General features: G+C 37.0%; 1 protein-coding gene across 1 annotated transcript in view; it reads right to left on the reverse strand.

Moving 5' to 3' along the window:
* LOC103517622 (haloacid dehalogenase-like hydrolase domain-containing 5) overlaps positions 1-21,887 on the reverse strand; it is a 27,990-nt gene continuing 6,103 nt past the window's right edge. Inside the window, exons 4-5 of the mRNA XM_008482662.3 lie at positions 628-854; positions 1-204 (exon numbers count right to left, since the gene is read on the reverse strand). Coding sequence (XP_008480884.1) covers positions 21-204; positions 628-854 — 411 coding nt within the window. The 3' untranslated portion in view covers positions 1-20. The remainder of the gene's footprint in view (positions 205-627; positions 855-21,887) is intronic.

The following is a 21,887-nucleotide window of genomic DNA, read 5'->3' on the forward strand; positions in this document are numbered from 1 at the left end:
GTTTCTTAATAAAGTTTAACTTACCCGATTCCATAGAGACGAATCAGTTGTTGTGGTTGAGATACTTGTTTGAGAAGCAACTGGACAGCATATTGGTAAGTTAACTCACAAGGTTTTCCTACCAAGTGGTCGTAGATTAAGTCATGGCCTGTGATTTTTTTGTATAAACTTTCCAGACACACGAGGAATGTTCCGTGACCAAACCTAAAAACAACAAAATATGAATACCGATTAAATTATTCAATTTATTATTTTCATTCATACCTCTAAGCGCTTAGTTTAATACAGGGTGAGGCGTGGCGATTTCGTTATGGTGTCCTTCTCGGGGTTTTGTGGGGCTACCTGAGGCTGAGGTTTATAAATATTGTCCGAGGGCCCTTGAAGAATTGAGGCACAACATTTGACGAGAAATAGGCCGTCTGCCGATAAGCAATGTTGGAGAAAGTAGAGAGACGCCAATCAATGTATCGAGAATGGCAATCGTCATTTCAATGGAGTACTGTTCAAAACAACCTAAAGTCTAATTTCCAACAATTATTGATGCTTATCCATCAACAAGAAGTCAATAAAGTATCACATAATGACTACTGTAGTAATAGAAAGTAAAAATCACTGTATAGTGCATACCTTGGCATGGTTGCCTCAGACATCCACAACAAGTCCATGTTGCTTGCTATCACAGGGATGTGTGGGTATGGAACGGTGGGAGGCAACTCGTTGGGATTTCCGTTGGTTAACAGTAGGTCTATAATGAGCTGCAAGTTAGTTTCCCATCTCACTGGTTCTCCAATCACAGCTATTGCCTCTACAGGGTCAATGGGACTTGGTACTACTTTCCCACTCTGAACATCTTTCTGTATAGGAAAACACACTGTTTTAATTGTAAATTGTAAATATATGTTGATTTTATTGTGATAATAATATACATAAAGATAGGTCTTAAAACTAGTTGACATTTTAATGTGTACCTTGCGGTGATAACCTTGGCATATTTTCAAACCAATGCGTAGAGTCTTACAATAATTGTGAACATCTTACATTTTTCTGATGTCACCATGGCCAAACGCATTAGTTTTCCATATGACTACTGTCAATTTGTATTGAGCAATTCAGGCACTTGTGAATTCGGACGATTACCTATCGGCTTAAAAAACAGCCCCAATTATATTCGACCTTTTTATACGTTGCACAAATTACATTGCATTGTTATCATATTCCATGATTATGCCATATAACATTACATATTCCATTATTATCTTTATACCTTTCATTATTATCATTATACATTCCATTATTATCATTATATATACTACTATTATCATTATACATTTCATTATTATCATTATACTTTCCACTATTATCATTATACATTCTACTATTATCATTATCCATTTCATTATTATCATTATACATTCCATTATTATCATCGTGCATTCCATTATTATGCCATTATATCATTATACATTCCATTATTATGGTACTACATATACATCTTATATTATAAGAACAAGATCCATTCACTCATTCACATTTCACAGTTCACACACTGATCGCTCTATCTCTAGAACCACAACACCTATCATTATAAATTCCGTTATAGCATTATACATTCCGCTGTATCATTCTACACTGCATTACATCATTATGATAGAGATAGGAAGGAAATATAAATTCCGTTATAGCATTATACATTCCGCTGTATCATTCTACACTGCATTACATCATTATGATAGAGATAGGAAGGAAAGGGAAAGAGAAGGAGATAGGAAGGAAAGGAAAAGGGAAGGATGGGGGAATGATGAGAAATGGAAAATTCTTTAGTCTTGTTCTTCTTCTTCTCTCTCTTCTATCCGTTCGTCCAATTCTTTCTTCTTGAGTATCGTATGGATATACATCTGGATTCTATTCCAATGGTCTTCAGATTTCAGCATGATTTGGACGATATTTGTCATTTTTTCCCATGACTAGTATAACTCCGTTTATATCCTTTGAACCCATGAAGGGGTTACCTCTTACAACCTTCGTATTTTGAAACAGACATTCCGGCCAGTTCCTGTTTGACAGTGTCCTCCTTTCTTCCACTGTTAGTTCTGCTACTCGTTGTAGGCTTCCTCGTATCTCATCGATTTCCAATTCTTCTTTTTTACTATCGTTCGACATCTTTCACATATTATCGGTTCTGTTTTATCTTCTATTTTTCCTTCATCTTTTTTCTTTTCATCCTTCTCATTCTTTTCTTCATGTTCCTTTCCCACCTCGTTTCCATCAAAATTTCATCTTCATAAAAAACTAAGGTATTCTCTCTTCTTTCGATGTTTGTCGCAAGCTTTTTCATTGCTCTGGCTTTTTCTTTTATTTCTATTTTGGTGTTAACATTTTTCTCTATCAGCAGAGACATTAGAGATACTTCTCTGCACAGTTTTTCAACTGCCGATAAGAACTTGGTCGTATTGTCATCTTTCTTCACTGAATTCCCGGGTTTCCCTGGGGAAATTTCTAGCTCTGCTTCAACTTTCCTTTTTTTCGAAATTTTCTTTTTTGGAGATTTAGGCAGGATTGTTCTTTCTAGAATCTCGTTATCGTCTGTCGTGTCCATTGTGTCCGTGTCTGATAACTCCGAAACCGACTCATTTTTATCTTTGATTTCGAAATTTTCTTTTTTGGAGATTTAGGCAAGATTGTTCTTTCTAGAAAATCTCGTTATCGTCTGTCGTGTCCATTGTGTCCGTGTCTGATAACTCCGAAACCGACTCATTTTTATCTTTCTTTTCACGTCTATCATCTATGTGTGAACCAGCCAGGGGTGGTGAGCATCCCAACTTCTGTTTCTCCTCCTCTCCCCTTCCATCTTCTCCTCCTCCATCTTGTTTTTCAATAAGATTGTTCTTTCTAGAATCTCGTTATCTTCTGTCGTGTCCATTGTGTCCGTGTCTGATAACTCCGAAACCGACTCATTTTTATCTTTGTTTTCACGTCTATCATCTATATGTGAACCAGCCAGGGGTGGTGAGCATCCCAACTTCTGTTTCTCCTCCTCTCCCCTTCCATCTTCTCCTCCTCCATCTTGTTTTTCAACTGCACTCATCGTGTCTCAGCCTTCAAAGGCGGAGACGTGAAATTTGTAAAGAAAAATATTCTTGGCTAAAGAGATATAATAAAATTATTACAGAATACCTATTCAAGGATTAGGCGAGAAAAAATATTTAGTAGAAAATAATACATCTATGAAATTAACGCGCAGGCAGACGCGCACTCAGTTGGAATATTAACGCGCACTACAATTGTAAACGCGACTTATTTTGCTACAGCAACGACCGGCAACGTCTACGTTGCGATATTCTTGGCTAAAGAGATATAATAAAATTATTACAGAATATTCAAGGATTAGGCGAGAAAAAATGTTTAGTAAAAAATAATTCATCTATGAAATTAACGCGCAGGCAGACGCGCACTCAAAATATTAACGTGCACTCAGTTGGAATATTAACGCGCACTTCGATTGTAAACGCGACTTATTTTGCTACAGCAACGACCGGCAACGTCTACGTTGCCTCACTTTATCGTACCTTTAGTAGGTAATCCACTCAGATATACCTCCTTGTTCGGATTTCAAATCAGCTGATTTAGAAGTTTGTTTACTTTTTGAAATTCGAAAAAAAATATCGTTAAACAACTAAAGATCCCTATCTACTAGAGCTCAACAGATATCTTATATCCAAAAAAACCCAAAAAAAGTCCAGGGAATGGTTTTAAAGGTTCAATAGTATCTGTATATTCCCAAGAAATGACCCAAGTTTAGATAGAACACTAACTGCTTACTAGAGCTCAACAGATATCTTATATCCAAAAAACCCCAAAAAAAGTCCAGGAAATGGTTTTAATGGTTCAATAGTATCTGTGTATTCCCAAGAAATGACCCAAGTTTAGATAGAACACTAACTGCTATCACTTCTATTTCAGTACAAGTAAGCAATACTCACCCTACATTACTAACTGCTATCACTATAAGGGAGAGATAACCGAATTTCCTGCGATAGGAGGATCCAACTTTGCCTCTGTCAAGAGGATCCCTAGCTGCTAGAATTCCTCAAATTCAGACTGAGTTGCAAGAAGTTTTTCTTAGAAAAAGAGCAAAAAAAAGCTCTATTTCAGTACAAGTAAGCAATACTCACCCTACATTTGCTTGTACTTAACTATTTTATACAAAATGAGACAAAATATACCTCGATTTGGAAACTGATTTTCACGAAAAATTTCTTTCGGAAAAATATTTTAACACAGGACTTTTTACTCAAAGTTCCTTATCTAAATCAAAAGGCACTATCTTTTAATATATACAATATGCAAAAAACTAGAAAAGTTTATCGTTTAAATCCAAAAGAAAATAAAAAATAACTCGGAGCAAAAAATTCACAACACTCGTCAACCATCAACCCAACCTAACCTCCCAACCTAACCTAACCTAACCTATGCAATGCGCAAAGAAAGTGGGCATCTAGCGCATTATAAATCGTCCTAGATGAACGTGATCATCAACCCTTTTGCAATGCGCAAAGAAAGTGGGCATCTAGCGCATTATAAATCGTCCTAGATGAACGTGATCATCAACCCTTTACCCTCATTGCACTCTTCTTTCCTCTAATCTCACTTCTGCTTCAGGGCCCTTTGGCAGGTCTCACACTAGGCCCTTCTCCCCCGTCATCCAAAAAGAGTGGTTTCTTAATAAAGTTTAACTTACCCGATTCCATAGAGACGAATCAGTTGTTGTGGTTGAGATACTTGTTTGAGAAGCAACTGGACAGCATATTGGTAAGTTAACTCACAAGGTTTTCCTACCAAGTGGTCGTAGATTAAGTCATGGCCTGTGATTTTTTTGTATAAACTTTCCAGACACACGAGGAATGTTCCGTGACCAAACCTAAAAACAACAAAATATGAATACCGATTAAATTATTCAATTTATTATTTTCATTCATACCTCTAAGCGCTTAGTTTAATACAGGGTGAGGCGTGGCGATTTCGTTATGGTGTCCTTCTCGGGGTTTTGTGGGGCTACCTGAGGCTGAGGTTTATAAATATTGTCCGAGGGCCCTTGAAGAATTGAGGCACAACATTTGACGAGAAATAGGCCGTCTGCCGATAAGCAATGTTGGAGAAAGTAGAGAGACGCCAATCAATGTATCGAGAATGGCAATCGTCATTTCAATGGAGTACTGTTCAAAACAACCTAAAGTCTAATTTCCAACAATTATTGATGCTTATCCATCAACAAGAAGTCAATAAAGTATCACAGATTTTTTTTAGTCGACGTTTCAAAAAAGGAAATTGCCGCGCCTCACCCTGATGCTGCATTAAGCCGTGCCAAACTGAAACTGGTGAATACTGCGAGTCAAGGGCTACAAAAAGTTCCCCGGCATTTTTCTAAATCCCTATAGTAACGGAGATATTTCTATGCCTCACAGGCGGAGATATTAAATTACATACACACATACGTACTGACGTGGGCTAAAAACCATCTTTTTAATCAGGGGACCTTAAAACGGATATTTCCACATATTTTCTGATTTTGAAAATTTGGACCAATTGCAAATACTTTCTCATTACCTACATGGCTTTGGTAATGCATTAAAATACTGTGTTTTTTAAGCTTTTTCATTTGGTGTATTACTAGTGGGGGTTCCCATTTGAGTTTTTAGTTGACCTCTCATGGGGCTGTTGTACGTAATGTACTCTACACATCGTCCAGTTGATTTTAATTTAAGGCGGTGGTGGTGGTGGTGGTGGTGGCGGTGGTGGTGGTGGCGGCGGTGGTGATGGATCTCATTTTGAACAGCTTTTATAAATTTGTTTGTTGTTGTTGATTGTTGTTGAAATTGTTAAGTGAATAATACAAAAATTAAAGAAAGAATTAAGAAATTGTTTTTCTTTCTCACATTGTACAGAATTTTTGTAGAGCAAATTTTTTCGAGTGAATACATTTTTTCAATTAAAATTTTATGCTGATTCCAAAAATTAAATAAAAAATGGGGGTTCCCATAAGAGTGACCTATATTTGGCAAAAAATGGGCCGTTTTGCAAAAAAAATTGCAAATTTAAAAAAAGCCATTTTAATCATCAAAATTTCATCTACATGATGCCGTTTATTTCATTCCTTAATTCCTAGCCGTTTCTGAGATATAAGCGTGGTTCGCAAATCACGAACCACCCTGTATATATGCAAAAAACTAGAAAAGTTTATCGTTTAAATCCAAAAGAAAATAAAAAATAACTCGGAGCAAAAATTCACAACACTCGTCAACCATCAACACCAACCTCAACCCCTCAACACCAACCTCAACCCCAACCTAACCTAACCTAACCTAACCTTAACCTAAACCTAACCTAACCTAACCTTAACCTAAACTAGCCTAAACCTAACCTATCCTGAACCGAAATGTTTTTCTTTCCTCAGTATTTAACTTTAACACCTACCGTAATATGTCTTATGTAATAAAAAGGGCAGAAAACGGGTTTTATTTACAATCATGCAAAGATTTTAAGAATGGTTGACCTTTATTAAATAATAGATTTACCAAGAATTGGGGTCTTTCGACAAAAATATTTTTGTAGAAATAATACGAGGGTTTATGATTTTGAGTCATCTACTGGACTTTGAATTTATGTGAAAGGTTCAGACCAAAAATCGGTCCCGTTCATCGTAGGAACCCCAGATTTCAAGCATCGACTTGCATTGATGTTATTAAGAAGAATACCAAGTTTCATCAAAATCTGATAAAATGCAAAACATTCGAGTTAAAACTAAACGTACACCTTCACTTCAGTCTGTTAAACAGTCAACAGTTATGAATGTGAAATATTTCATCTATAGCTTGGTGTGCCGTTTTCAATTTGTTCAATGTGAAATATTTCATCCATAGCTTGGTGTGCCGTTTTCAATTTGTCCAATGTGAAATATTTCATCTATAGCTTGGTGTGCCGTTTTCAATTTGTCCAATGTGAAACATTTCATCTATAGCTTGGTGTGTCGTTTTCAATTTGTTCAATGTGAAATATTTCATCTATAGCTTGGTTCACATCATCACACACAAGAGACGCTTGCCTTAAATCCGCTCCCATGTTGAAAAGATCACGAGGTGAATGATCTAACTCTGAATCTGCTATCTCGTTGTTGAATACACCAGTCTGTAACGTATAACATGAACAGTGGTAATGGTAACGCATAATAAGTTATTAGCCGAGTAGGCCAGGAGACGAAGACCGAAAATCGAGGTTTGCTGGACAAAAATAATATAGTCTAGGTTTTTTGCCCAAGAGGTAGGGGCTAGTGTCCTGAAAAAGGGGTCAGAAGTCCCATCGAATATCTTTACCGCTAGCGGAATCGGAAGGGCGTAAGTGGGATTTTTCACTTTATTTTTTAAAAGGGATAGTCAACTCTCACTGGAGAATCAACTCTAACTGTAACATAATTAGATAATTTAATTTAATAATACGAAAAAATAATTTAATAACAATAATAATACTGTAGGTACCTTAACCAGAACACTCAGACAAGACGTCACAAATCGAGGTCTTTCATTGCACGGAATCCTAGGTGAAGACTTGCCAAATAGATATTGATTGTATAAATTAGCGCCGAATATGTCTGTGTTAATGTTGTCACTGAAATGGAAACCAAGATAATGGAAATTCAATAATTATTTCTCCGAGAAGTTTGGAAAGAATAGAAATAACAAAATATCATAGTAATAATAATAATAATAATAATAGATAAGCCATTGTTTTTCCTGCTGAACAAACAGTATACTTTTACAAATTTACCAATTTTTCCAAAGTTGTGACCGTGGAAACATTGCTAACTGTGGACTGTTTGACCAAACAAAGTGAAGGTCTATGTTTTAACTCGACCGTTTTGCATTTTATCCGATTGTGATGAAATTTGGTATTCTTCTTAATAACATCAATGCAAGTCGATGCTACACTGAACGGGACCGATTTTTGGTCTGAACCTTTTACTTAGAAGAAGAAGAAGAATTTATTATTAAGGAGCGCGACAGCGCTCCGCCCCGCCAAGTCAAAAAGTTTGACCGCGCTACTAGAGATATTATACGCGACAGAGAAAGTAGCCGTTTTCAGGTAGTTGTAGAGGGACAACTACAAATGATGGAAGAAAACGGATTGCGTGTGTGTGTTGGGGCATGAAAGCAGACAAAGTTGAAAAAAAATTTCATCAAAATCGGTTTAGTTTAGCCGGTATTTTTAACTCGGGAATGACCCGAACTTACTAAAACTTACATAATGATGTTATTGTGGTATTTTTTCACTCGGAAAGCGGACCATACAGACCGTCAGTCCGCACCGTCCACACTCCACATCCGACAAAACCATTTTTAACTATCAACAATACCGATCACACTAAAAGGACTCTGTAAAGGGGATAAAGTCCTTTTGATTTGTGATTCGGGAGTAGATGTATGTAGGTATATCGCACTTTAGAGATGTAAATTAAGAAAATTTATTTAATATAGATTACAATACTACCTATAAAATGGTCGTAATATCATGGCGGACTTACCGTATGATAATATGTAAGGTAAATGTGTATTTTACCTCATTTTTTATTATTATTATCATTATTATTATAATTATTATTATTATTATTTCGAGATAATTGTCGGAGTGTCCGAGCGATAAGGAGTGTGATCTTAGAAAAAAACTGAGCGGTTGGGGTGGGGGTTCGAATCCCACTGTGATCATTTTTTTTACATAATTTTATCATTTAAAAATATTTTATGGATAGCCATAGTTACTTTTTTCATATTTTATAGTTGAAAAATAAAAAAATAATAAAAATATGAAAAATGATTTTCATATACAGGGTGTCCCAGAATTTATGCTTTAATTGATTTTCTCGGAGCCTGTTCGAAATTTCGTAAAACAAAAAAACCCGTAACTTTTTGATTTTTGAAGCGGACATTTTGGCAATATTGCGATTCCCGAAAAATTTCGCGAAGTCCGCGAATCGGGTACCAACTTTGGATTTTTAAATTAGAACCCCTATTTTTTATTGCATATTCGTTTTCTACGTTAAATTTGAAGTATAATCGACTACTCACTCGAATTTTTGCGATTCGCGGTTTTCGCGGAATTCGCGAAAAACGCGAATCACAAAAGTGCTTATAAAGTACAAGTGTGACCTATCAAATCTGAGTGTTTTTTGCTCCCAAATCTTATGGTCTCATTATTTTTTCGATTTGGTCCAATATTTCGCTGTTTGCGAGTTGCGCGGTGTTCGCGAAATCCGCGAATCCTACATGTTTTCTAAAGGTACGTGTGTAACATATCAAATCATGCTATTTTTTACTTCTAAATCTTGTGGTGATATTATTTTTTCAATTCACTTCATTTTTGACTGTTCGCGGTGTTCGCGAAATCCGCGAACAGTCAAAAATGAAGTGAATTGAAGAAACATTATCACCACAAGGTTTAGAAATAAAAAACAGCATGATTTGGTATGTCACACACGTACCTTTAAATGAATTATAGGATTCGCGGATTTAGCGAACACCGCGAACAGTCAAAAATGAAGTGAATCGAAAAAATAATATCACCACAAGATTTGGAAGTAAAAAATAGCATGATTTGATATGTTACACACGTACCTTTAGAAAACATGTAGGATTCGCGGATTTCGCGAACACCGCGCAAATCGCAAACAGCGAAATATTGGACCAAATCGAAAAAATAATGAGACCATAAGATTTGGGAGCAAAAAACATTACAATCCTTGGTACCTTCCTCTAATCTAATAAACCAAATTGGTCCATATGGTGCCAACATAATTGTTTCATATCGTCTCTTTTTCTTGATAATAATTATAAAAGGGTAGGATGGTTGTAGACTGTGGTTTTGAGCCCTAAGTAAAGAGGAGGAACTAATAATATAATTTTTGGAAATGAAAACATAAATAAATATAGGTATTTTTAAACACATTAAGGATCTATTAAGAAAGGTTTTGTTATGTATAAAAAATAGTAATAAGATTTAGAGAAGTAACTGAAAAATATGGAGATAGATCTTAATTTTTTTTTTTTTTTTTTTTAATTTTCTTCTTCGTCTCCTCCTCCTCCTCCTCCTCCTCCCCACCTCTTACCTACCCCCATTTTAATGTGTACCTTGCGGTGATAACCTTGTTTTTAAATAAGGTATCTTTTTCTGTGATATTCTTGTTTTTCAATAGATTTTTTTTTTTGAATATTATACAATTTTGCCCTATTTGTAATTTATGTAATTTAAGGTAGTATTAAGTTAGTATATAAGATAAAAATTGTCAACATACTGCCCTGTATTAAAGACAACTCTAACGATACGCCACTGATGTCAGCGGTAATGATGGGCTCACTCAAACGATATTTCGTAACAGTCGATAACGTTAACGACTTCAAAAACTACGCCATCAGCTACTACTATGACTATTATTACTTTTAACTGACTGCTAGTACTATTTGCTAATTTCTCTCTCTCAATGGATGAAGAACTCTAGAAATGTAAATCAGACTGATTGTTAGGAAAGTGAAGATTAATGGATTCACTTGATAGTTTAGTCCAACTTAGAAATTGAAAAATACAAAGAAAAAATAGAAGAGAAACAATACTTTTATTACTAGTATAGCTCCGCTATACTGTAGTAATAGAAAGTAAAAAGTGATGTTTGTCATTCAAAAATACACAGATGGACCAGTATTCACGTAAGGGGGCAGAAGTGACAAGTGAGAAGTTGATGACTCGTGGCACGATGTGTGGTCAATTCAGAAAGCTCGGTGATTTGGTAGCAGCAGATTTCACACTTCAATGGTAGATGGGTCTCGGACTCGTGATTTTTCAGATCATCCTGGGAAGGAAAGACACAGAGAAAAATAAAAGATTATTATTGTGCAAGTCTTGGATTTCATTAAACTGTAGAACTCACTCAAACAGCAATTAGCTTTGGTTTTGTTGTGGTCAAGCCACTTAGGATCAATCCCGTGATTTTTCAGATCATCCTGGGAAGGAAAGACATAGGGAAAAATAAAAGATTATTATTGTGTAAGTCTTGGATTTCATTAAACTGTAGAACTCACTCAAACAGCAATTAGCTTTGGTTTTGTTGTGGTCAAGCCACTTAGGATCAATCCTAGCCAAGGTAAGGAATTTTATCCTCAATATTTTTTTATAGTTTGACCATAATAATAGCTACTAGTAATCTACTGCTGTGGTAAAAATCCTTATCAAGCAGTATGTGGTAAAGATAAATATGTGGTACCTAAAGATAAATAAGCACTTTTGCTATTCTCTTACCAGAGTAGAAGTCACAGTAGTGCACACTTCACAAATATGATATTTATGATTGATGACATAGTGTAACACAAGCTTGTCGTTTGATAGGAATTTATCCGGACACATAGAACAGCTTTGAACAGGATTTGCTGTTGAACGCAAACCATCAGGTACTTTGCTAATTGCTTTGATCTCTTTGTTTAATGATACCTACTAAGTACTAATCTACGTCTAGGTACTGAATTCAAGCATGAAATCGGAAATCCAAGTACTGGATCGGAAAACCAAATGGGTTGAATATGCAAACTATATTTTGTATGTATAGTTGTATAGGTAAAGATCAATTAGATATTATGTATTTAGTAGTGCTTCAGTGGCCCGAGTAGCATGTTACTCGAAAAAGACCCAAGAAGGTGGTCAAAACCATCAAATTTTCAAATTTACCGTCCTGGAGAGAAGAGAAAGAGAAGGAGTGGACAGTAAAGGAAAGGGGGGAGAAGAAAGGAGGGGAGAGGATAAAAAAGAGAAGAGAGGGAAATTGTAGAGGAGACGAAAAAAGAAGAGAAAGGGGAGATAAAAAAGAGAGAAGAGAGAGAGAGAGGGGAGGGGAAGCTCTCAAAGTTTAGGACCAAAGTATTTGGCGTTATAAACAAGAACTGATGGGGTGAAACTACTCACTGAAGTTTATGGTTTGAAGAGAAGCAAACTGTAAAACTGTATAATGTACAAACTTATATATTATTATGTATGTATAGTTGTATACCTGCGCGAAAAGATTAATTTGGTATTTTAGTATTAGGTATGTACTTATAAACTTATTATAGCTCAGTTAGGTTCAGTGATCCGTGTAGAACATGTCACTCAAAATGACACAAGAAGGTGGTCAAACACCATCAAATTTCCAAAGTTACCGTCCCGGAGAGAAGAGAAGAGAGAGGGAGTGGACAGTAAAGGAAAGGGGGGAGAGAAAGAAGGGGAGACAATAAAGGTGGGAGGAGCAAGGAGAGAAGAGAGGGAAATTGGAGAGGAGACGAAAAAGAAGGGAGAGAAGGGATAGGAGAGGAGAGAGAAGAGAAGAAAGGAGAGGGAGGAGAGGAAGAGGAGACGAAAAAGAAAGGAGAGAACAGAAAGGAAAGGAGAGAGAAAGGACAAATGGAGGAGGAGAGGGAAGAGGAGAGATGGTTGAGAAAGAAAATAGGGGAAGGAGAGAGAAGAGAGGGAGGGGAGGAAGCGATCAAAAATTGATCATATCTCAGGATCGGTTTAGATTTTCGAAAAATCTTATTGCACACCTAGACCATAAAAGGAATATTCCTACCAAATTTCAGCTTTCTAGGTGTTGTGGTTCTCGAGATAGAGCGATCAGTGTGGAACTATGAACGAGTGAATGGATCTTGTTCTTATAATAAGAGGGCCATGGGGAAACTATTTTTTTTATTTTTTTTTCTGATTTAAGGTGTGGTATCTGATGTGATGGATTGCGAATATTAAGATAGAAAATAGAGATGGAGGATGAGAAGTAATTTATTAGTAATAGCTAGACAGAGACAGAGTAAGGAATGATGATATAGGAAGAATGCTACAGATGGAGAGTTTAGAGGAGAGAATGAAAGAAGGAAGACTTAGGTGGTATGGACATATGAAAAGAATGAACAGTGAGAGACTACCAAAGAAAATGTATGAAATGAGAATGGAAGGTATGAGACCAAGAGGAAGGCCGAGATACCGATATAGTGATGTCATCAGAGCTGATATTCAAAGAAAACAAGGAAGGAGGGGAGGGGAAGCTCTCAAAGTTTAGGACCAAAGTATTTGGCGTTATAAACAAGAACTGATGGGGTGAAACTACTCACTGAAGTTTCGGATTATCAAATGTGTTCCCCAGGACATAGGAGTGCATGCTAGTACTTCCAACTAGTCTGTGGTCTTGCCTGTCGTGTTTTGTGCTTCTCAGTCCACTTTTTCTTCTCGTTCTATGAACATTTCGTTTGGTTTGGTCTTCACTATCGCTCATATCCATACAGGGTGAACAAAATATCTACCTAGATTTTAGTAAAGGTAGATTGCTTATTACTTACTCCCTTTCACTTTCGACCGTTTAAACACCCAGTATTGACTTTTAACTCTAGGTGCTCTTTTTAAACTATGGGCCATGGGGAAACTATTTTTTATTTTTTTTCTGATTTAAGGCGTGGTATTTGATGTGATGGATTGCGAATATGAAGATAGAAAATAGAGATGGATGAGAAGTAATTTATCTGTAATATGTAGCTAGACAGACCAGGTTCTATTATGTATTGCTTGATGAGTTTGACTCTATTATGTTAATTATGTATTATTTGTATTATAGAGTTTAAAGGTTTAAACTTTAAGGGTGACTTTTGGGTGAAGACTTTTGGAGTATGGAGTTTGTACCGCTGTACCAGGTAGGTACTCAGGGCTAAACTGTTGAGGTACTAATTAAAGAATAACTACTTATTTGTAGGCAGGTGACAAATGCATCAGCAAAATTTCAATTAGGTAGATACCTACCTAGTCTGAAGAAGGTTTTGATTTTTGGTACGATTCTCTTCTGTCGTCCACATTGCATACTCAAACAGATTCCAGGCGTTCATAGAATTTCTGTTCTGCTTCCTCTCATAACTTTCCACCTCGGAGCAATGCCAGTAACTATTCTTCACATCTCGCGCAATATTTCCTCTCGTTCCCCAATATTCACACTCGTTAGGACACTGGCCATGTGATCTATTACTTCTGATCTGTTTACTATTGTCGACTATTCTATTTGTGTCTACAGATTCGATGTTAATGTTCACATTGTGTCTCTCATCCAAAGGTTTCGTTGTCATCTGCTCATTTGTTGTGGATATTTCGCGGTTAGCTTTACTGAAATCTTTAGGGATAGTGTTTGCATTTCCAACGTTTCCTTCATATTCAGTCCGTCCAGTATTATATCTACAATTATCCACCTGATCACTGTGTTGTCCATGGGATGAGTTGTGCTGAGTGTCAATCTCATGGCTATTTCCATTTATTTCAAACACGTTGGGGATTGTGTATTTTCTCCTCTCTGAATCATCCTCATCATCATCATTTTCCTCTAATTCTTTAGTTCTAGATTTGGTTCTCTTACCGGTCCTGGTATTATCATTCATAATAGAATTTACTTATGTGTTACTAAGAAAAAATTATGAGGTTAACATTACATTTGACGACTGAGGTTACCCCATTACAGATTCTGTCGCGCTCAAAGGACATGTGAAAAGTGTGAACCATGCTTGAAGTGGAAAAATTATGCAAATTTAAATATTTTTGAAAAAAAAAATCGAGCAATTAAATCTAAAAAAACGGAGCTCAAACCCTCGACTAACTTGGCATTTTTATTAATTTCGCAATTTTCGGTAACTTTTTATTTCGGTGCCCTAGCGAAAAAGTCCGTTGATTTAATTAGAGAATTTCTTTTTCTTGAAGGGAGAAAAGAAATTCAACTGACAAGCTTCATTAAAATTAATAATCCCGTTTTAAAGTTAATATTTTTTTTCTTCGTAATGAGATAATTTAGGATGAGCAGCTCGGGAAGTTTCAGTTTCGGCGAGGAAATTTGGAAAGCCTTTGGGAGAGTTATTCTTTTTCTTCCCCATTCAAGTCTTAGTTTTTTCCCCGTGTTTTCTCTCTTTATTCCTTTTCTCCTTTCTGTTTTAGTTCTTGTCTCTTCTTTCTTTCTTTCTTTTTTTTTCTCCTCCTCCACATTTCACGTTATCTTCTTGGTTCTTCTTACTAAATGTTTTCTTCTTCTAGATATTCTCCTTTCTATTTTCCTCTCTCCACCTCCGCCTCCTCCTCCTCCTCCTCCTAGCTCTCCCAGATTCTATCCTATTCTCTCTCTCCACTTTCTCACTTCACTTTCTCAATTTTCCTCTTCACTTGGTTTTTCCGCTATTAGGTACTTCGGATTAGTGCTGATTTATATTTAACGACTTCTACAGCGGGGTAATGTGTCTCGCGCGGGTGTTGAGAACATTGGGGAAACAGATAAGAGACAAGATTTATCCTGAGAACACAGGAAGAAGGAGAATATAGTAATTTACCCGTAGATATAAATGATATTGTACAAGAGGATGAAAGAAAATAATCTATGCTCGAATACAGGATGTTTGTAAAGAGGATGAAAGAAAGATATAGGAGGAGAAAGAAAGAGAAATGGAGGAAGGAAGAACACTAAATTACAGGGAGAGAGAGAGAAAGAGAACAGGAATTTAGGAGGAAAAGGAAGAGAGATAGGGAAGAAAAGGGAGATAGAGGAGTATAAGAATATGTGGGTGGAAAAAGGAAGAAAGGGAGAGAGAGGGAACAAATAAGGGAAGATTAGGAGAAGAGAGAAAGGAAGATAAGAACAAAGGAAAAAAAAAAAAGAAACAGGATGTAGAAAAAAGGAGGAGAGAGGGGGATGTACAAGAACATGGGAGAAAAAGGAAGAGAGAGAAAGAGAAATAGAAAAAGTGTTATTTGAAGACAAATATAAGAACAAAGTAGGAAAAGAAAGATATAATATCACAAGAGGAAGATGTGGAAATGAAATCGGAGAGGAAAAGGAATTCTCTCTTGTAGAGGAAATAGAAACAGAGGGAGAGGGGAGGAAAGAATTAGAGAGACAACTTAGACAAGAGGAAAAGAAAGCTGCAGAAAATCTCATTTCCTTAGCTTTTCACGAGTGTAACAAATCTATGTAAGATTAGTGTGCATAAACGATGTTAGAATGTTACTAATGAAAAATACCCATTATGCTATACGAGATAGTGCGAGAGCTTTTCTAAAAGGTGTTTCTTCTTTCTTCTTCTCCTCCTTTTTCTCATTATTTCCTTTATAAGAAGGAGGAGAAGGAGAAGAAACGCAACAACAAAAAAGGAGAATATTGTAGGTATATGTACGCCTTGTTAATGGATTCCTATCGTTTTTATCATGGCGAATTCAATTGCATATTCTTGTGATAAGTTTAATTGAAATACCTACAGAATTATATTAGAAATGCCATTTCAATGATATAATTTGTATTACGTATTTATTTTTACATGTGTTATTTATAATAATTATATTTATTTATTTTTATTCAATCAAATCCTCCTACGTTACCCCTCCCCCAAATCTCACTGTCCCTGTCTCTTTCTACTTCCATTTTATCAGCTTTATCTCTCTTTCCCTCTCTCTCTCTCTCTCTCTCCCTCACTTCTTTGTCCATATATCTGTCTCTGTCTCTTTTCTCAATCTGATGTATTCATTCTGCATACTTGCTAAATTTTCCTCTCTCTCTCTCTCTCTCTCTCTCTCTCTCTCTCTCTCGCATTTCATCATCACGTGAGCATGATTGATAAGCTAAATAAAAATAAATGTGTGTAAAAGAGAGATGGAGAGATTGAGAAATAAAAAGGAGAGAGAGAGAGAGAGAGAAAAGAGTGTGTGAGAGAGAAGGGATGCTGCAATAAAGAGGGAGAGGAAAATATTTGAAATATTCAATGCTCCAACATCAGAGAGAAAAGGAGGAGGAGAAAAAGAAGAAGAAGAAGAGAGAGAGAGGAGAGAGACCTATATTAGGCAGATAAAAGAGTGTAAAACGCAATTCATCATTCTATCAAAACATAAAAGGAGAGAGAGAGAGAGAGAGAGAAAGGGAGACGAGAGAGAGAGATAAAGGAAAGGGAAGAGAGAGGGAGAAAAAGAAAGAAAAATTAGCAAGTTAGGAGAACACATCAGAAGAGGAAGGGAGAAAGAGAATTTGAAAGGAGAGAGAGAGAGAGGGAGAGAGATAAATAGAGAAAAGAGACAAGAGATAGACAAAGAGGGAAGGGAAAGAGATCAAGTGAGAAAGAGAGGAGAGATGAGATAGAGGAAGAAAAGGAAGACATATGCGGACAGCTTGAGAGAGAGACAGACAGAGGAGTAAAGAAAGAGAGAGAGAAGATATAATGACAGTATAGAAGTCGAGTGTGTGTGACAGAGACAGGAGATATGCTGAATTATTATGCTGATTGCTGACGTAACGAGTATACATATAGGGTGGATCAACTTGAGGTAATCTTCCATCAGCGCATAGGGTGGATCAACTTGAGGTAGGTACCTACCTTGAGTCAGCATAGGATGGAACATGAGTATAGGTGGTAGTTGCTTATTAGATTTTGAGCCACATCGGATCTTTCTACGTGAGTTCTATGTATAGTTCACTGGACCACTACCTAGTTAGAAGTTAGATAGGGTTGATTGAGAGGCTGACGAAAAACGCCGACCCCGTCTGAACACGGGAAAGGCGAAGAAAAAGAAGAAGAAGAAGAAGAAGAAGGTATTAGCATTAAGCTAAACATTGTTAACATACAAGTTGTATTTTTAATAAAACAATAAAAACTGAGTGTGAGAGAGATGGAGAGATTGAGAAATAAAAAGGAGAGAGAGAGAGAGAGAGAGAGAAAAGAGTGTGTGAGAGAGAAGGGATGCTGAAATAAAGAGGGAGAGGAAAATATTTGAAATATTCAATGCTCCAACATCAGAGAGAAAAGGAGGAGGAGGAGAAGAAAAAGAAGAGAGAGAAAGAGAGAGAGAGAGGAGAGAGACCTATATTAGTCAGATAAAAGAGTGCAAAACGCAATTCATCATTCTATCAAAACATAAAAGGAGAGAGAGAGAGAGAAAGAGAGGGAGAAGAGAGGAGAGAGAGAGATAAAGGAAAAGGGAAGAGAGAGGGAGAAAAAGAAAGAAAAATTAGCAAGTTGGGAGAACACATCAGAAGAGGAAGGGAGAGCGAGAATTTGAAAGGAGAGAGTGAGAGAGAGAGAGAGAGAGAGAGGGAGAGGAAAGAGACAAGAGATAGACAAAGAGGGGAGGGAAAGAAATTAAGTGAGAAAGAGAGAAGAGATGAGATGGAGGAAGAAAAGGAAGACATATGCGGACAGCTAAAGAGAGAGAGAGAGAGAGAGAGAAGATATAATGACAGTAGAAGTCGAGTGTGTGTGACAGAGACAGGAGATATGCTGAATTATATGCTGATTGCTGACGTAACGAGTATACATATTGGATGGATCAACTTGAGGTAATCTTCCATCAGCGCATAGGGTGGATCAACTTGAGGTACCTACCTTGAGTCAGCATAGGATGGAACATGAGTAGGTGGTAGTTGCTTATTAGATTTTGAGCCACATCGGATGTTTCTACGTGAGTTCTATGTATGTATATAGTTCACTGGACCACTAGTTAGAAGTTAGTTAGGGCTGATTGAGAGGCTCACGAAAAAAGCCGATCCCGTCTGAACACGGGAAAGGCGAAGAAAAAGAAGAAGAAGAAGAAGAAGAAGAGGAAGAAGAAGAAGAGGAAGAAGAAGAAGAAGAAGAAGAAGAAGAAGAAGGTATTAGCATTAAGCTAAACATTGTTAACATACAAGTTGTATTTTTAATAAAACAATAAAAACTGTTAGAATATTATGTAGTGTACGGATTCAGTGGTGTAGTTGTCATTTGTCAAGACGCTCACCTGGTAACGGACTTTTTCCGTTCTTGCATAGTCAGTTCTTGCAAATACTCGTAATACTTCAAGCTGCCTAGTTGAAGTAGGTACCTTACTGTACCAATATCAATAGTTACACCTCCCTGGTTTAACAAATGTGTTCATCATACTTTACAGTCAGGCAATTAGCACCTGCTTATTTTTCCAGCTTTGTACTATGGAACTTCTTTTTTTCCTGTAAGCAGGTAGGTATAGGCAGGCAGATACGTATGTATAGCAACTTAGTATCTACCAGTCTTCTTCTTTTTATTCGCCTTTTCCCATGTTCAGATGGAGTCGGAATAAAAACTTTTAAAAAAGAATAATATTATTATTACCTAGGTAGATTTATTATGCGGAAAGGGAGAACAACAACGACAACAGTAGGTAGGTACTTCAAGCTGCCTAATTGAAGTAGGTACCTTACTGTGCCAATATCAATAGTTATACCTGATGGTTTGACAAATGTGTTAATACTTACAGTCATGCAAATAGCAGCTGCTTGTTTTTCCAGCTTCTATGATGTACTATGGAACTTTTTTTTTCCTGTAAACAGGTAGGTAGGTAGGCAGGCAGATACGTATGTATAGCAACTTAGTATCTACCAGTCTTCTTCTTTTTATTCGCCTTTTCCCATGTTCAGATGGAGTCGGCGTTTGTCGTCGGCCTCTCAATCAGCATTAGAGTGATCGCTTTGAGGCCATCTGGTTTTGACTAAATAAAATTTTCCGAGTGGATGCCAGAAATTACCTAGGTACTCTAAATACCTAGTTGAAGATAGATTTTTTTGTGTAATACATACCAGAATACCTATAGAACAGAAGATATTTTGTGTGTGTGTTTTCGAAACTTCTTTCAGTTTCCTTGTGTTGTTCATGTGTTTGGAGTGCTAAATTAGAACTTGTAATATTTCCTGAATAACTTGAATGGTTCATTAGGCCTAATTACCTCGTCACTCTAAGTACCTAACCATTATTGTCACCTAAGTACCTAGCTATTATTGTCACTATATTAAGCTACCTGCTTGCACAAAATATGTAGTTATAAATAGGTATTTAGGTACATACCCATAATCGATACTCATCAGCTCATCATCTTGCCTTAAGTCTAAACCTATTTACCTCCCTACCTACATATGTAGGTACATGTTCTTTGTCTAAACTCTTGTTTTTATGTCTAAATTTAGGCTTGCCAAACGTCCCGAATTGGCCGGGACAGTCCCGAATTTCAGGGGGTGTCCCGGCGTCCCGTTCAGTTTTTCATTTTGGGGCGTTTTGTCCCGAATTTCCGTTTCTGTCCCAGAAAAAATTCGGGACGCGTTTTTTAACTTTAAAATTAGGTACCTACCTCTATAAATCAGAATTTGTTCTTAACTTGTTTAAATGTGTCATGCTTTCATCAGTTTGCTCTTCCACTTCTTTGCTAAACCTTTATAAACGAGAAAATGTTGTATTAAACAGCCTTAAACGAAAAAATGAGCTGGTCCCTTGAATTCTCGTTTATCCAGGTTCGACTGTATTTTGCTTATCTGTTTTTAATAATAGGTATGTTACCTATCACCTATCGTACCTATATACATATCGTACCTATGTGATTTCGCGATTATGCTCGCGGATTTGGCGATTATGTTCGCGGATTTCGCGATTATATTCGCGGATTTCGCGATTATGTTCGCGGATTTCGCGGATTATGTTCGCGGATTTCGCGATTTGTTCGCGGATTTGCGCGATTATGTTCGCGGATTTCGCGGCGATTATGTTCGCGGATTTTCGCGATTATGTTCGCGGATTTGCGATTATGTTCGCGGGATTTGGCGATTATGTTCGCGGATTTCGCGATTATGTTCGCGGATTTCGCGAATTATGTTCGCGGATTTCGCGATTATGTTCGCGGATTTCGCGATTATGTTCGCGGATTTCGCGATTATGTTCGCGGAATTCGTCGATTATGTTCGCGGATTTCGTGATTATGTTCGCGGATTTCGCGTTTATGTTCGCGGATTTGGTGATTTTGTTCGCGGATTTCGCGGTTATGTTCGCGGATTTGGCGATTTTGTTCGCGGATTTGGCGATTATGTTCGCGGATTTGGCGATTATGTTCCCGGTTTCGAGATTATGTTCGCGGATTTCGCGATTATGTTCGCGGATTTCGCGATTATGTTCGCGGATTTCGCGATTACGTTCGCGGAATTTCGCGATTATGTTCGCGGATTTCGCGATTATGTTCGCGGATCTGGCGATTATGGTCGCGGATTTGGCGATTTTGTTCGCGGATTTTGCGATTATGTTCGCGGATTTGGCAATTATGTTCGCGGATTCGCGTCCCGAATCGACATTTTGGATATTTGGCAAGCCTATCTATAATGCCATATTAATATGTAAAGTGATACAAGTTTAAAATCAACAAAATTGAGAACAAATGTAACAAAGTTGCAACCCCCTCTCTCTAGGATTTGCTCAGGATATTCACTATCCAGTATTATCCAGCTAGCCAGCTACTAGTATGTTCCACAGAATACATAGTTCCATTCTATTCTATTTTGTTCTATTCTATTCTATTCTATTTGTATTTAATTCTATTCTATTTTGTTCTATTCTATTCTATGGATAATAGGAACCAGTGGTGGCTAGAGAGAGTATAGTGTTGGTTTTGTGTGATCTTGAATCATGAGTTCTGACTTTTAAGGAGTGAAAATTAGGAGGTAACAAACAAGCTTCTTCTTCTTCCTCTTCTTCTTCTTCTTCTTCTTCTTCTTCTTCTTCTTCTTCTTCTTCTTCTTCTTCTTCTTCTTCTTTTACTGCACCTTTTCCCAAAGTCAATTGGGGTCGGGGTTACCCTCCTTCATCCTCCCCCTACATACACTCCTATCTAATGTCTCCTCCTCCTCCTCCTTATCACTCCACCTCCTCAACCTTATCACTCCACCTCACTTTTGGTCTCCCTCTCTTTCTCTTCCCCTATATAACTACATAGTTTATCTACTTTTTAATTTCCTCTTTAGCTATATTTCCTCTTTAGGTCAGGGCTGTATTTAGGGGGGGGGGGGGGGG

Source organism: Diaphorina citri, unplaced genomic scaffold, assembly GCF_000475195.1.
Source record: "Diaphorina citri unplaced genomic scaffold, Diaci psyllid genome assembly version 1.1 scaffold1910, whole genome shotgun sequence".
NCBI classification, from domain to species: domain Eukaryota; kingdom Metazoa; phylum Arthropoda; class Insecta; order Hemiptera; family Psyllidae; genus Diaphorina; species Diaphorina citri.